This window comes from Dryas octopetala, chromosome 4 (genome assembly GCF_963921425.1).
Source record: "Dryas octopetala chromosome 4, drDryOcto1.1, whole genome shotgun sequence".
NCBI lineage: Eukaryota > Viridiplantae > Streptophyta > Magnoliopsida > Rosales > Rosaceae > Dryas > Dryas octopetala.
Window position 1 is genome coordinate 7,874,100 of NC_141369.1, and position 18,239 is coordinate 7,892,338.

The following is an 18,239-nucleotide window of genomic DNA, read 5'->3' on the forward strand; positions in this document are numbered from 1 at the left end:
CTTATGGCCGGAGATGCTCTAAGCCTCTAAGCACTGGATGAACAGCAAGTAGTTGCTCATAATTCATAAATTTAAATCCATACTTTATTCTTGCACTTTAAAACAGCCCTGTAAACATAGGACTAATAACAGCAACGATGCGTCTGTTTTCTCCTCCCATGTAGGGTTTACATTTCCAATTTTTCTTCTTTTGGGTTTTTTTTCTATTAGCTATATTGCCAAATCAACATTCATTCATGTCATTGAATGACTAAAGAACCTCCCCATCAGTTTTATTTAAGACTTAAATTTATGAGATCTGGTGGTTCAAAAAAACTTTGTAAATATATTTGTAACCCAAGATCCTTTATTTATAAATATATGAAATGGTACCCCCAATCAAGACAAGTACCAGCTGATACTTATCACATAGCGTTTTTTTATCAACAATATTGGGCAGAGGAATTCAAACTTGGAAATTCTGTGTAGGGGTAAATACTGAAGTAAATATTCTTAACCACTAGAGCAACTAACCCCAAGGTAACATAGTGTTTCACACTAGCACACAGCCAGCATCTAGTTGGTTCATTAAGATCATATGAAGAAACTAATCTATGTCAAACTGAAACAACATCCCCAGCAGCATTCACACCGGCAACTTGGTGTATAATATTTCTGGAAGAAGGCAAACCAGCAACCACATCCTCTTCAATTCCACACTCGTTTGTTCCTCTTTTGATCATGAAGTAACCATCCTGCATGGCATTCAGAATTAACACAAGCTTGAGGATGTGAGAAGGCACATTTATCTGTTATCAATAACTAATTTCAAAGCGGAAAACAATTCAATGGAAACATACGTCACCCCAACTTCTATTCCACTGATTTGCAAGAAGCTGAAACACAAGAGCACATAATCAACAAGTAGTCCATGAAAAATTTTGTGCTTGCAGAAAATACCAGCAAATCAACATACCCAATAGTCCTCCCCAGCATCAGTTGTCCCCCACCCAATTAGCTTAACAGCATGACCTCCCAATACATCACCTTTTATATGTTTGTAAACTCCTGATTTATAGTGTGCAAAATCCTGTAAAATGCAAACTCCGGATTAATATCACACATGCAAAACAGATTCCATATGTGTTTATTTTATCCTCAATGAAGTTTGTATTAAAGGGTACTGAACAAATTGACAGCAAACACAAGACTGCTTAAGTGGGCATATAATCGTGTATGCAAGTGATGATGCAATCTTTTAATGTACTTCATTAAGGGTACTGGCAATATTGACAGCAAAGACACAGACTGCTTAATATATAATGTGCAAGCAAATTGCATGCCATTCTATAGGAAGTAATGTTGAAGAGACATTAGTGATCGACATGTGTGTAATGTGCTTAAGCTGAAAGTACTCTTAAAGAGAAGTTCAGTTGTGGTGCTTATTAAAGTATCACGGTCAGCTCACAAATACCAGTGGTGATAAGAGAGGAATTTCAGGTTCTATGAAAAATACTGTTAAGTGTGGGTAATTCACATATACCACTGTCAACTTTCCTTTTGTTTCTTCTGTAGCAGTAATTTAATACTTTGTTTTCCTCATATATTGCAATTGAAACAAGAAAAAGAAGAAAAAAAAAAAAACAAAAGAGATTGATGAGGTTACGAGTTATGTCAAAAATAGATAATGATGAGGTTACGAGTAATGTCAAAAAAAGAGATTTATGAGGTTATGAGTCATGCCAACAAAATTTGCAGTAAATTCAATTACAGAAATATGAGACAAGAAACTTACCTCGTAAACAGTGAAGGCAACCTCAACTGGTCCATTCTTATAAACTTCTGCCATAATACTGTGGGGATCAGAACTGATTCTATAAGCACTGATACCATAACGTTTTGACTCCTTCCACAGCTGGTTCCCATCTTCACACTTTTTAACACACTTTGGTGTAGGATATGCAGGCTCACAGCCAGGGTGTGAACAGCCGGTTTGATCAAAGTATGGGTCACACTGCCAGATGGAATACTTATCAGGAGTTCAGGACTTCATGCAGGATTTGAAGAGTATGATTTGTATGAACCAAATGAAATACGAAACCATATAGTCTATGACCAAAAAAAAGAGAAACCATACTAGTCCAGAAGAAAATGGAGAGACTAACAGTGGAATCCATTGGGTTTAGGTAAATACAGGGACATGGACCTCTCTCTTATTTTTTTTATAATGAAATTGACCTCCCTGGTTAGGATGAACTAAGAAAGAATTCCTACATCACAAGAAAGACTTGCAATTCTCAGGTGAGCACTGGCTGCCATTCTAATGGAGGATGACTGCACTTTTGGGGCAAGGGTTTGGATTTGGGAATGGCTATTATGTTGCAAGAAGGCTTGCAGCTGTAAGGTGAAGACTAGATATCATCCCAACATTGGAGGTAGACTTTTCTTGTGGTGTGAGAGTTAGAATTGGTACTGATTATGATCTTGAAAATATTTATATATCTAACAGTATTTATGCTATTGATAAAAAAAGAGGTAGACGTAAGAACAAAGGCGAAGGTAACAAATTTTTTGTTTGATTCAATTCTTCTCCATTTGCATATGAGATAAAGCCGTCCAATCAAGATTAGACAGTTCAGACCAAAAAGAACAATCTAGATTAGACAGTAATCATTTCACAAGCAAATGGACAGGAACCTTTTTCTGTTATTGTTTTAGAAAACACTAACAGTACAGGGCTGGTCAGCTTAACTTTTGCCCTCCTCCCCTTCAACCCCCCCAAGCACACACACACACACAAAGGTTGTGTTAATATGTTTAAACATGAATTTTCTACCTGTTCAGTGACAACACCGTGGTGGACAAAGTATCGCCATGCATAAATTGGATACCCCCCATCACAACCATCTCCACACATGAAACCACAACACGCTAAGAGATCATTAACAGACAGAGACATGTTCTGCAATAAAACATAGAGGATTAAATTCTGATAAAATAAAATAAAATAAAAAAAACTCAAAATGTACAAAAGGAATAAATGTACATCAATAATATACAAGAAAAACAGTGAACATAATTATCAATGAAGTTTCAGTTACCATGCCAAACTGGATGCAAAAACGATCAGATAGTGCTTCAACGGCAGCAAAAGCCCAACAAGAGCCACAATGACCCTATATATTCAAAACAGAAACTTTCCTTGAATTTTCAGGACTCATTTATTTGACAAAATAACTTTGAGAGGTACGTGAAAATTATTACCTGATCTTCATTAAAGAAATTGATCCAGCATTTGAAAAAAAAAAAAAAATGGGAAAGCATCAGCACCTTTTGCTTTTCAATTAAAAGAAACACCGAATAACAAGATGTAAATGAAAAAGAAACCACTAACCTAGAATTCTTCCAATGGTGTTACATTGAGCCCAACCCGTTCTTGCATCAAAAGTTTTTGGCAACTTCAAAGATTTTGGATGAGTTATTAGAGGAAAACCTTGCAAATCCTTTCGGGGTGTTGGTTTGACTCCCAGAAGGTGCATGAACTCGCCAACCTGTGCAATGAAAAGGAAATCTTGGGAGTCATATGAAAAATCCAATATGTGCATTTGCAAGGCAATAAGAGGGTAGGAAAGTCCTCTAAATTTGATCATAAAGAATATCCTGCTGGTTGAAGACTCACAGTGTAATTGGAGAATCGAGGATTCATGGCAGCTTCCCATCCAGCCTTGGGGTCTTCATTTATCTGCTTAATGATTGAATCCTGCATGGCCATGGTGAGAGTCAAAAAGATAATAGTGGACTTCTTAACAACTAATATTGCAATGGAAATCTCAATTATTACCCCTCTCCACACTGTATGTGTGTCTGTGTGTAACTGCTTCCATCGCAATGACATGCTGATCATATATTAGCAAGAAAAATGGAAATACCTGAAGAATACGAGAGTTGAGCTTACTCTTGGTAAGTGGTTTCGCTGCAGTGAACTGTTGAGAGTATCAAGCATTAGGTTCAATTAGTGACTTTTAAAATGAAGAACGCGGAAAACACAAGTAAATAAGTAATCGAAACAATAGATATAAGCCTAAACACATGATAGTTATTTGCTTCATCATATGACAATAAACTGGTAGCAAAAGAATTTCACCTTAGTTGCAAAATTCACGACCGCAAGAAGATTAAAGTGACTACTTATTTTAGACTTTAATAAACTCAACGCAGCAGGGTAGAGAATTCCCATTTCCCAACTCTTGTCTGCGTGGTATTCTAGTCAGTATAGTTAGAAATAACAATAGGACATAATTAATTTATTTTGTCAATTTCATTATCATCTCAACAATTAGCTGATCTTTATGTATGAGAAATCGAAGTATGCTCTGTCTAATATAACCCATTTGGGGTTTGAGCTACATAGTTTAATATATTTGTAATTTGTCCCATGATCCCATCATATATATATATATATATATATATAGCTACTGTCATTGGATTGATTTGCAAAAGAGCAACTTCTGGATCTGATGACTAAAACCCAGTTCATATTGGTCTTAAAAATACATATCAGTCAGAGAGTCAGACTCAGACTGTTAGCAGTAAACATGAATTTCTTACATATTTCAAAGGGAAACAAAGAACAATGAAAGATGGAGTTTTGAGAAGTGAAATCAGGCAAAACCCCAAAAAAACAAAAAGCAAAAGAAAATAAAAAAAAAAGGAAAGAGAAGGGCTTTGCGTACACGAACCTGTGGGTGGAAGCTGGAAAAAGCCCCTAAAAGTACGAATAAAGCCGCAAAATATAGCTGCTGCTGAATTGAAGCCATCTTCTTCCTCCCGATCATCTATCAAAGAGTATTCAAGATTGACGAGATTGAAGACCAGAGATGACAACAGAGAAAATGAAAATAGCTTCTCTCACTTCTTATCCAAATTTATATGATTATATAATTATTATTGGTTGTTGGAAAGTGGAACTTGGAACAGAAGATAACGAAGCTGACAGAAAAAAAAGACCTCACAATTATTGGCGGGATAAAGATTTTTACACAGCAACGACTTGGGCAGTTGGGAAAGCCGCATAGATAACCAACCATTGATTTTGTGTAAAATATTATTTCTATTTTTTCTTTGCCACTAAAATTCTATGTATACTAAACGTGAAGAACAGGTTTACTGTTTTTAGACTGTTACGTGATAAGATGGTTTTGCTTAGGGGTGTGATTTGGATTGGAAAATCTGAATCTGACCGATTTCAATCCGAAAATTTCTAATTTTGGAACGTTCGAATCAAATTCGAAATCCGAAAATATCGAATTCCGAAAATTTCGAAAAAAGTTGGATTGGAATTGGAATGTATCTGTAAATTCCGATCCAATCCGAATTCTGATCCGAAATTTTCCAAAGGCATTCCGATTCGATATTTTTGAAATTATGCCAATTTATTCTGTATTTATATTAATATTATATCATTTATTTAGTTTTTTACTATATGTTTTATTAATTTGTTATTTGTTTCAAACATACACATACATATATATTAAAAAAAAATAACTAATACTATTAATATAAATATATGTGTATCATAATAACATAAATGCTAACAAAAGCACCCACATTTTTTGTACGTGTAATTACTAATTTTTTTTGTTTGTTTTTACTAATAACAAAAAGTAACGTGAAGATTCTGATTTTTTATCTGAAAATTTCAAATTTTTATCCGAAAGTTCCGAAAATGTGATATTCCGAAAAAATCCAAAAATTCCGAGCAATTCGAAAATTCCAAATTGGAATGAGATGTTGAAATTCCGATTTTTTGGAATAGAAATTTCATTCTGAAATTTTTTGGATTGGAATTGAAACACCTTATTTCCGATCCGATCTGTTCGAAACACACCCTTAGTTTTGCTCGTGCTCTTGATTTTTTTGGTTGCTTGGCTTTGTAGTTTCGTAGGTTAGTTGAGCCGTTTTGGTCATTGTGCTTCGTTTTTTCTTCTTTCCCTCATTTTTCCCTTTTTTTACGTCATGTGCCATCGCTTTCCTTCTCTTCTGTTTCCCTTCTCAGTCTTTTTTTTTTATCTGCGTGACATTCTGAGAATAGCGGGATTGGGTGTGCCTTTTTTGGTCATTCACCCTCCTTTTGCTTTTTAGCTGTCTGCTGTGGTCGATTTGGTAGTGGGCTATGGTTTGCTAACCAAATCAAGGATTTGCTCTGGTCTGTTTGAGACACAGTCAGCTGGGTTTTTTAACCAAATTTTGGGGTTGTTGGGTTAGCAATCCTGAGTTGATCGCGTACCAAAGGTGAGCCATAAATTTTATAAAACTTATTTTCTTATTTTCTTTTTTTATCAGTGATTGATGCATGTTGTCACAAGCGCTATACTCGATGAGGAAATCACTGTTTGATCGTGATATGGCCTTTTCATCATCCTTGATTTGTGTTTGCGATCGTGGGAAGCAATCTGTCTCTTTGTTTGCTACTGTTCTTGACCAGATAAGACTTATTTTTCAATCATCTATCTCTCTCAAATTTCTTTATTTGCATTTGGTGGGTGTGTGTTTGTTGTGGGTGAATGTGATCCTCTGCTGGGTGATTGGGTTTATTGATCTTTTTGTTGTTGATTTTCTTTTTGACTTGCATTTTTAATGTGTTTCTTGATCTTCTTTTTGTTGTCTTTTTGGTAAATATGATAATCACACTAACAAATTTAATTGGGTTGTGTGTGAATTATTTTTTTTTTTTGTGGTAGTTTTTTATGTAAGTGTTGATTTTGTGGGTTTTCGACTGATCATAAGTCTTGACAAAAGTTGTTAGTTTGGCTTGCGTTGTGCTCTGTTTTATAGAGGGAGATTAAATTATGTTAGGTTTTATGGGGTTCTTTTGTTCTCTGAATAGGTTTATTGGGTTCATAATAGGCAAACCGAGTACTTTTGTAAAAGGAAAATTGATAGCTTATTTATATTTGATACCTAACAAATATATTATTAAATCATAAGTGGTGTGAAAGGGGGGTGGGGTTCGAGGTACTTAACTTTTAAGTCACCATGTTACCATAATTTGATCACAATTTGTTTAGATAATCAAAATCTGTTTGGTCATGCAAGGTTTGATGAAAATGTGTTTTGAAGTAAATTAGATGGAAGATTAGCTCTGATTGATTCCACTGTTGAATGGAAATCCAGTTATTGTCAAATTGCTAAAGAGAAGTTACATTACTAGAGTAGCAGCATCATTAACATTTTGATTGTTTTACATAATTTGAATGAACAGTTTCAAACCAATGATTTTAACTTTTGTATTTGTAACCTCTGAAATCTTCATGAAGTGTCTTCTTTCTTGCCTTTTTTATTTCTTTCAATCTGATGCGTAAGAGCATGTGTCTTGGTTTTAGCTATAGCTTTACCTAAAAGCAATATTTAGTTATAGCTTTTAGCTAAAACCACAAATTTGTATATTGGTAAATGATATAGCTAAAACTCACCTATTTAATTTAGAAAGTGTATTCATGTATACTCCTAATAAATTAAAATGTATAAATTAATATAGTTTAATAATTATACCATTATATTATTTTAATGAGATCTTTAATATGAGTATAATATTGAATATATTTAAATATTATTATCTTAAATACATTTATAAATTTTGTTTTCATTTGTGTATTTTCACTATCTACCTCATTCACCATCTACCTCATTCACTATCTACCTCATTCATCATCTACTTCATTCATCATCTACCTCACATTTTCATCTCTATAAATACAACCACACTACACACTCTTCATCCACAAAACACCATATCCAATAACCATGGATCTCAATTTCCCCATGGATCCCAATTTCCCCATAGATTTCAATTTCCCCATGGATCCCAATTTCCCAATGGCCCCTAATCCCACAATGGCCCCCAATTTCCCCATGAATCCCAATTTTCCTAATTATCCCATGGCCCCAAATTTTCTCATGAATCCCAATTTGCCCAATTATCCCATGACCCCCATTATACCCTTCGATGGATCGAGTGATGAGGTGGCCGGATATCAACTTTGCAAATTTCATAGTTTTGTGGACCGAAATGGAGGAAGCAAGCTCAAGCCAGGGGCATCGTAAAGAGAAGAAAAAATGGCAATACGTTTACCAAGGAAGATCCAAAGGCGCTCAACGACTTTGGAAGGACTATTTCAGTCCTAATCCAGCATATGGTGACGAGTTCTTCCGAAGGCGATACAGAATGTACCCCGCCTTATTTCAAAGGATCCTTGATGGAGTCCGAAGACAAAACCTGATGCTACCCAACATGAGGGCTTATCCACTCATCAAAAGATAACAGCGGCGATGAGGCAACTTGCATATGGCGTGGCTGGGATGCTGGTGATGAACTATGCAGAATAGGAGCAAGCACGGCGCTTAAACGACAAATTTTTTTATTCTTCCCATTTGTGTTTGCACAGAGGTGAGTGATTTCCTATCGCCAGTGCGATCTTGATATTTTTGCTGTATTCTCTGTCAAAAAACTTTCTTCCCTTGATCTGCACCAATTTCTGGATCGATCTTGCATCACCTCTACATAGGCTTTGCAAAGGGCCACTTGATTTTCATTGGAAAAATTAGGACCTTTGTTTTTCCCACTATTCATATTTTATATAAAATAAATAAATTGAAGAAAATGAACAAACCACTAAACCAAACTCCCCATAAATTTCTAAACTTCTCACAATAATTTGGAAAGTGTTGTAAAAATTTTGAGTGATGAAATAACATATATATAGGAGTGGGAGGTGAGTGAAATTGTGTACAAATTAAAAAATAAACTAGTTTTTTTTATAAAAAAAAATTGAAGCAACAGTCATAATTTGGACCGTTGCATCTGCATTCAATTTGGATAATTGGTGAAAGTGGTCACGTTGCATTTGCATTCAATTTTCAAATGCCACCAATAACACACTTTGATTGGTTGATGCATTTAAAACAAATAAAAAATAGGCTAGCTGTGCATGTGAATTGTGAAGCAACAATCAATATTATTCAATGGCCAAATTATGGAAAAGTAAGTCACATGCGATGGGATGGGACCCAGCCGTAGAGAGTTCACCCAATCAGTGTGTGCCACCACTTCACTTTCTCTCTCTTGCTGACAGTTTCTTTACACAATGGGAACTAGCCTTTTCTTGGCTTTTGAGGTTGCAATAACTAAATTTTTAGCTAAACTTAGCTAAAAATTTAGCTCTTGCAATTTTAGCTTAGAGCATGTACAATGACATGGCTAAATGCTATGCTATATGCTAAATATAGCAGAATTAATAAAAAAGTTCACTATAATGGCATAGCTAAATTTAGCATTTGCTATACTATTGCTAAATTTTTCACTATATATAGCAGAAAATTTAGCAATTGCTATTGAGGAACTCAAGAAAAAAGTGGACTCACCATTTGAAAAGTATGGGTAAAGAAAAAATAAAAAACCAAGTGAAAGAAAGTGATTGGTTGAAAAAGTGCTGGATCCCACAAGGAGAAATAAAGGAAAAGATATTCACATGAATGGAAAAGGTTGCAGCAAAAAACATGAGGATGGGCAGTGTTTAGGCATGCGGATGGGCAGCTGTCATGGGTTAATTGGCCATGTATTCAAATTTTACAATTCCTAAATTTGACTTTGATATGAAAAATACTAAAATATTAATTTGGGTATTAAAATAATAATATTTAAATATATTTAATATTGGGCTCATATTAAAGATCTCATTGAAATATTTACAATGATATAATTATTAAAATAATTTAATATATTAAATTTAATCTATAAGGATATATATGAATATATTAAAAATATAAATATATAAACATATAGCTATAGCTTTTGTGCCATTGGAGCAAAAAGCATAAAAGCTATTGCTAAATGCTAAAAATCATGCTAAATATAGCATATAGCAAAAAGTCACTGTACATACTCTTACAGTGCGATTGGATGAAGTAATTGCAATTTTTCACGAGAATTGTTAAATGACGGAATTTACAATTTCATCATTTAAATTACCATCAATTACAATTTTATTGTTTGGATATCATGTATCTAGAATTTTGGAAATCAACAGGAATTGCCAAAAAAAATTAACAACTTAATATCAATCTAATCCACCATATATATGTATATATACTCAAGAGATATCGACTTATGGATTGAATTATTGTTTCTTGGTTGAATTATTTATCTTTTCAAATTATTGTTTATGGGTTGAATTTCACTTGTGGATTGACTACAAACAAAAAAAATTCAATTATTTGTTAGGGTCCTAGTTGGCCTGGTGTCTCTGGTTTGAGTTCAGAGGTTGAGCTTCCCTTGCCTCAAATTCTTCCAGGGACTTGTGTACAATCGTCTTGTAGTGATTGTGGTATAAATCCTCAATCCCAAAATCTATGTGATGGTTCTGGGAATATTTGCAAGCCTTGTGTACTTTCCTCCAATTTCACTGCCACCACCAATACCGTCGTCATTTCCACTGTCGTCATCTCTGACCAAGGCTTTGACAAGGGGTTTATTGGCATTTGCCATTGTGGGGTCTGTTGGAGCCTTTATTGGAAGAACAAGATTGCAGCTGCCACCAATGGGTTTCTCCTTGGAGAACAATATATTGGTTCTGTAAGCTTTGGTTGAGAGCAGCGACAACTACAATGATGAAGAAGTTGGCAGCATGGCACTAGGAATGGCTAGAGGGTGGTGGGAGTAAGTTGGGGATGGTGGTGGGGGTGGCGGCCAAGGTGGTGGCAACAATAATGGAGGCTGTGATGGTGGTAGTGGTGATAATGGTTATGGTGGATGTCTTATGGCGGATGTATTTTTTTTCTTATATTAAAATTTCATTTTCTTGGAATTTTAAAAATGACATGTATTTTGGAGAAATTTTAACTCTGAATTTATGAGTTTCAAATTCCACATATTTTTCCACACAGAATTTCAAGATTTCTACGTTCGTGTTGCCAAACAAAGAAATTGGAGATTGTCATTTTTCAAATTCTGACTTTAAGTGAAATCCCATCTTTTTTTCCCACATCCAAACGCACCATTAGCTTTTAGCTAACCAATGCAGCTGATTTTTGTGACTTTTAGCTAAATTTTAGCTATAGCTATTGTTTATAGCTAACCAATGCACATGCTCTAAGAGGGGTAGATAATCTGAGAGAACTCTGGTAACAGAGGGGGACCATGGCTCACATATTTCAATTGGTATAGAAATAGGTGTCAAAAATATCTGTGATATTGCTTTTAGCAGTATGAATAAGAATTTCAGTTAGAGAAGAAAGGAAGAAAAAAGGGCATGTCATAAAATTTCATTGTAATTTTATGTTCTTTTGGTTGTTGTTGTGCTTAAATCTCTTGGTTGATAGTATATCTCGATTATAATAAGCAATTTTGACACTTTTAACCAAAAAAATGGTATACCTTACAGGTTTTTCTGTCTTGTTTTTCCTGCAGTTGTGCTAAAATTGCTTTATCTGTGTATTTTAGCGTTTTGAGTAAGAGGTTAGTTTTTATTTAATATGTTTTAAGTATCTTATTTAATGAATTAAGAATTTCAGTTAGAGAGTAAGAAAAAAAAAAAAGGGGATGTCATTAAATTTCATTGCAATTTTATGTTCTTTTGGTTGTTGTTATGCTTAAATCTTTTGGTTGATAGTATCCCTCTATTATAATAAGCAATTTTGACAATTTTAACCAAAAAAATGGTATACCTTGCAAATTTTGCTATCTTGCTTTTACTGCGGTTGTACTGAAATTGCTTCATCTGTGTATTTTAGTGTGTTAAGCAAGAGGTTAGTTTCTATTTAATACGTTTTAAGTATCTTATTTTTATTTTTAAATTTTTTTTAATGTAATTAGAATATGCATGTGTTCTATTTTTTTAAAATAGTATACAACTTGGACATTTTGATCATTTTATTTGGCCAATTACATGTGTGTATGTATAATTTTTTTTTTTTTTTCCAGTTATCAATCCATTGGCTGAGAAATTTTTCTTTCAATTTGATGCGTAAGAGGGGTAGGTTTTCTGAGAGAACTCTGGTAACAAAAATATTTGTGATATTGCTTCTATCCGTGTGTGTAAAAAAAAATGCAAGTCAAAATAAATGACAAAAACCTTTTGAAAATAGATTACAAACCCCTGATCAGATCACATTAGATCAAGTGGACCCTCACTGTGATAGTTTGAGCTGTCATCAAAGTCATTTTGATTATGCTATTGGAGCTTTCATTCCCACATTCACTTCAAATCAGACCAATAGGGGTCAAGCATTTCATCATAGGAAAAGACAGAGTATGTCTTCTTCTTTGTTGAAATTTTATTTCAAATATTCACATTGTTGTTTTGGTACTAACAAATTGCCCTATTTTGTTATGCACTTTTCCTCTCTTTAGGAATCGTCAATGAATATGTGGATTTTAGTGATAAGAATTATAAGTGCATTCACTGTAATGCATTTTTTTGGTTGAAAGAATGTATTAAAAGAAAATCTAAAAAAAAAAAGAGTCTCTGTTTACTCTTTGTTGTCAAGAAGATAAAATTAAACTCTCAATGGTAAAGCCAACACCCCCTTTTTTAGACATTTTACTCGATCCCATTAAAGGCCAAACAAGTTTTATGTTCAAAGAGAATATAAGAGCATATAATTCTATGTTTGCATTTACTTCAATGGGAGCCAAAGTTGATAACTCAATTAATAATAGATCAGTCCCTTATATCTTTAAAATTAGTGGTCAAGTTTATCATCTAATGAGTTCATTATTACCGCCGAAAGGAGAATGCCCAAAATTTTGTCAGCTTTACATTTATGATACCCATAATGAAGTAATTAATCGCCTCAATGTTATTAATTATAACGAAAGAAATGACAATCTAGACGAAAACATTGTTGAAGATCTCATTAAGATGTTTGATTAATCAAATAAACTGGTAAAACTTTTCCGCACAATAAAAGACAATTTTGAACAAAATTCTCTTAATCATGTAAGAATCAGACTCTTGGGTAGGAAACCAAATAATAGTAAACAGTATGAACAACCAACATGTGATGAGATTGGTGATCTAATTGTGGGAGATATAGGTCTTTTTTATTCGAATAGAGATATTGTAGTAGAATTCAGAGATAGAAAGTTAAAAAGGATTTCAAAATTACACCCAAAATTTATGTCTTTGCAATATCCAATTCTCTTCCTTTATGGTGAAGATGGTTATAAACATAATATCAAATTGAATGATTCTTTTAGAGGTCGTGAGCTCAAAAGAAAAAGGGTACCTATGAGATCCTTCATAGCTTATCAAACTCAGGACAGAGAACTTGAGTTTAGTATATTGTTAAAGGGAGGGAGGCTGTTCAACAGTTTTTTGTGGATACTTATGCAACACTTGAAGAGAATAAATTAGATTATATTCGAAGAAATCAAAAAAATTTAAGAATTGAGATTTACAAAGGCATTTATAATGCAATTTCAAAGGGTGATACTAATGCCGATAATGTGGGACAAAATGTCATATTGCCAATCTCATATACTAGAAATGCTAGGTACATGATCAATAATTATCAGAATGCTATGACAATTTGTAGACATTATGGTACTCCTGATTTGTTCATTACCTTTACATGCAATGTGAAGTGGCCTAAAATTCTAAGAAAACTTGATAAAAAAACCTGGATACAGAGCGGAAGACAAACCTGACATTATTTATAGGATATTTAAAATTAAACCAAATGATATGATTGATTACATCAAATTTGGTGAACCTTTTGGGGATGTTGTAGCAGGTGAATATTAAAACCTCATAATTTCTCCTTTGCTAGGTTACTTTCATTTTTAATGATAATAAAACTTATCAAACTATTTTTTTCCCTCATTGCAAATAGAAATTTGTGCAATTGAATTTCAGAAAAGAGGGTTGCCTCACTGCCATCTATTGATCTAGTTGGAAGACGCTTATAAGTGTGTCTATCCAGCAAATATAGATTGCATAATTTCTACTGAATTACCAGACAATATGGTGGATCCAATTCTTTATAATATTGTGAATCAATTTATGATTCATGGTCCCTGTGGAGAGTTGGATTCCAAATCTCCTTGCATGCGAGGAAGTAAATGTTCTAAGTTTTTTCCAAAGCCATTTAAAAGTGAGACAGTCTTGGAACCAAATGGTTTTCCTATCTACCAGCGCCATGAAAATGTGGAAACATTTGTGATGAAATATGGAACAAAAATTGACAATAGATTTGTAGTGCCTTATAATTCACAATTATTATTGAAGTACAATGCTCATATTAATGTTGAATCATGTTGTCAATCAATTCTTATAAAATATCTTTTCAAGTATGTAAACAAGGGTTTAGATAGAGCTAGGGTAATTATTGAGGACAAACCAGGAGATGAAATACTAGCCTATCTAAATTGCAGATACAGATCTCCATATGAAGCTGCTTGGAAATTGTTTCAATTCCCCATTAATACTAGAGTACCTGTTGTTGAGCGATTGCCAATATATTTGCCTTTAGAGCAAAATATTGTTTTTAGCAGTGATCAATTACTTGACTCAATTGTTAATTGACGAGGTGTTCAAGATACAATGTTAACAAGTTGGTTTGAGATAAATAGAAAATATGTTGAGACACGACAACTATCTTATTCGGAATTCCCTTCAAAATTTGTTTGGATTCTCGGAATAAGATTTAGAAACCTAGACAGAGAGGAAAATGTATAGGATGTATAGCTTATGTTCATCTTGCATCTGGTAAATTGTATTATTTGAGAATGCTTTTGAATTTTCAAAAAATTTCCTTCAATTTTGATCACGTCAAAACTGTTAATGGCATTCAACATTTGTCCTATCAATCTGCATGCAAGTCTTTAGGTTTGTTGGGAGATGAAAAAGAATGGATTGAAGCTTTAGATAATGTTGTTAGCACAGCTTTATGTTCAGAGTTTGTTCGTAACAATTATTTTGTTTTGTGATGTGACAAATTCTTAACACCTTTTAGATACTTACTGGAAAAACATGTGTCAAGATATATTGTACAAACTTCAAAAAACTTTTCTCATGCCTAATCTGATTGTGCCAAAATAAGGTTTGAAAATTCTCTTTTGTTTGAATTGGAACAGCTTTTTAATGCGTCATGCAGTTCTTTGAAAAAACATAACCTTCCACTGCTTGATCAAAATAGAATGTCGGATATTAGAAATAAACAATTGAGAGAAGAATTAAATTACAATGCATATGATTTAGACAAAGAGTATTCAAGTTTAATCACACAACTAAACAAACACAGAGAAATGTGTATGATTGTGTCATCAATGCTGTAAATGCTAAAAAACCAGGGTTGTTTTTTGTTTATGGACATGGAGCCATGGAGGCACTATAAAAATTTTTTTATAGCACACAATAATAAACAAAGTTAGATCTGAGGGCAAAATAGTTTTGGCAGTTGCTTCATCAGGAATAGTATCCTTGCTATTGCCAAGAGGAAGAACTGCTTACTCTAGATTTAAAATTCCTTTGTGTCTCACTGATTGCTCTATATGTCAAATAAAAAAGGGAACCCATCTTGCCAAATTAATTGAAAGAACCGACTTGATTATTTGGGATGAAGCACCTATGAATCATAAGAATTGTTTTTAAGCATTAGACAAATCACTATGTGATATTTTATCACATTTAGGTAGCCCATATAGTGATTTGTCATTTGGTGGAAAACCATTTTTGCTAGGAGGTGATTTTAGACAAATACTTTCAATCATTCTAGGAGGTACAAGATAAGAAATAGTAGATGCATCTCATAATAACTCCTATTTATGGCCTTCTTTTTAAATTTTTGTTTTGAGGGAGAATATGAGACTATCAAAAAAGGACTAAACATTGAAGAAAAACAAAAAATAATATGTTTTTGCTGATTGGATTCTCCAAATTAGTGATGGTCGAATTAAAGATATAGATGATGTAAATGATGAGGAAGCAACTTGGATAGAAATTCCTCAAGATTTGCTCCTTGAATTGCATGCAGATCCATTCAATTTTTTTAGCTTCATACCCAAATTTTCACACTAATTTTCACAATTTTGCCTATTTAAGAGAACGAGCTATTGTTACGTCTAGAAATCCAACTGTTACAAAAGTAAATGATTATGTCGTTAATTTATTACCCAGAGAGCAGCTCAATTATTTGAGTTCAGACTCTTTGTGTTCATTGTCTGAAAATTTAGAAAATCTCACTATAATGTATCCTGTGGAATTCCTAAATCAACTTGAGTCCAGTGGTTTGCCTACACATTCTTTAACTTTAAAAATAGGCATGCCTATTATGTTGTTAAAGAATTTAAATCAATTTTCGGGCCTGTGTAATGAAACACGATTGGTTGTTACTCAAATGCTTGATAGAGTTGTTGAGGCAAAATTTTTTACTGGTAGCAACATTGGCCATAGGGTTTTTATACCTAGAATCATGCTCTTAGCCATAGAAAAAAAAAATGGCTTTTCATTTTCAAAAGACGTCAATTCCCAATTAGACCATGTTATGCAATGACAATAAATAAAAGTCAAGGGCAATCTCTAAAAAAAGTTGGATTATATCTTTCTCAACCTGTAATCACTCATGGGTAGCTTTATATTACGTTGTCTAGAGTTACATCAAGGGAGGGGCTGAAAATCATGATACACAATAATGGGGAAGCACCAAACAGATACGCTAAGAACATTGTGTACAAAGATGTATTGCAAAATTTATGTACATGTCCAAACTGCTGACTGTGCATATGTACTCAAAGACTACCATGTTATTTATATGTCTTCGCTTCTTATACCAACCATGGAGGCATTATGTTTGTAGATTCGTCTGACAATGAGCACAACTCCAATCCGCAGCTTAAAGCCCTTTGAACACAACAAGCAAATAAGGGTTCGAATTTGCAAACTGTGGAGATCGAAAGCCTTTGCATCTGATAATGAATGTACTGGCTTGCATTGCAGATTAGTTGATACATTGGTAAGAAAACTACTTTTTTTGAATTAATTGGTTATTATGTCAAAACCACATGATTTATCTATTTATGTATTTACTTAAAAATGTCATGTCACTTGTTGCACTAATTAATTTATTTTAATTAAACTGTTGTTTTTTTCTTCTTTGGCCATCAAGGGAGATTCAATATAAGCGACAATCAGAGAAATAGATTATCATGTTGTTAATCCAAAAATTGAAGCCGGTTCTATTTATGAGATCATTGATTTTCATATTGCGAACAGCTGGTTGTCCCACAAGGTCGTCGCTCATCCTGCATTGATCTTCTTCAATGAGAGAACAGTTTTTAAGAAATTAATGAATGTTCTCCCGAAAATCCCAATACACCGTTTTATCTTCAAGATTACAGTCAGCTACCATTGCAAATCAATGTTGACACCAACCTCTCAGGTAATAATTGAACTAACAAATTATACTTTTAGGTCTAATCAAATTTTCTACCAGTTTCTTAGTATTCAAACTTTCATTTTAAAAAAGGTTTTAGACATTTCAACCACTAACCACTCTATTTTAAAAATTGGCAGATGTCATGGGACATATAACTGTCATTCAACATCTCGATCAAAAAAGGGTTCGAGGTACAAGGATAAAGAGTAAATGCGAAATCTACATTTAGAATTTAAGGTGAATATTAAAAAAATGTTCATAGATTCCCAATTTCTACCCACAAAAACTCATATGCTTTCTATTATATCTATTGTTGTAGGAGAAATCAAGTTAGAGTGACATTGTGGAGCGACGTTGCTAAGAGCTTCAATGAAGAAGCTTTGCAACACTTAGTGCTGCCAGTATTCATAGTTTTCACAAGTCTGAAAGTTATGAAGTATCTCGATCAGTAAGCAATTTATTTTTTCTTTCTTTGTCACCCATGTATTTTTAACATTCTACAACGAAATAATTTGATTTTCAATTTATAAACATCTTAAGCAGCAACAATGCCACTTTAACTTTCATGAACCCAAAAATACCAGAGATTGACTCATACAATTAGTTAGCGTAAGAATTCTCTAACATTTCAACATACAAATATATTTCTTTTATAATCTAAACTAACAATGTTCTTTCTTTAAAAACATCAAATATACAGTTTTAGCGATTTTACAATGCCTATCAATGTACTGTCACCTTCTTCAACCCCCCAGCTACCATGCCAACAATTACAGACTCTTGACAAGCTGTCTGTTGAAGATTTGAATGTGCTCAACCTCGACATT

General features: G+C 33.5%; 1 protein-coding gene across 1 annotated transcript; it reads right to left on the reverse strand.

Annotated features, from left to right (window-relative positions):
* Positions 1-326: 326 nt before the first annotated feature.
* On the reverse strand, positions 327-4,814 carry LOC147286462 (cathepsin B-like protease 3). Its single transcript, XM_086240565.1, has 11 exons — positions 4,719-4,814; positions 3,909-3,962; positions 3,659-3,739; positions 3,374-3,530; positions 3,244-3,248; positions 3,081-3,155; positions 2,816-2,941; positions 1,775-1,993; positions 956-1,069; positions 840-875; positions 327-734 (listed from the first exon to the last, which is right to left on the reverse strand). Exons 1-11 carry the CDS (start codon positions 4,812-4,814, stop codon positions 597-599), a joined length of 1,101 nt encoding a protein of 366 aa, XP_086096691.1. The 3' UTR covers positions 327-596.
* Positions 4,815-18,239: the final 13,425 nt, after the last annotated feature.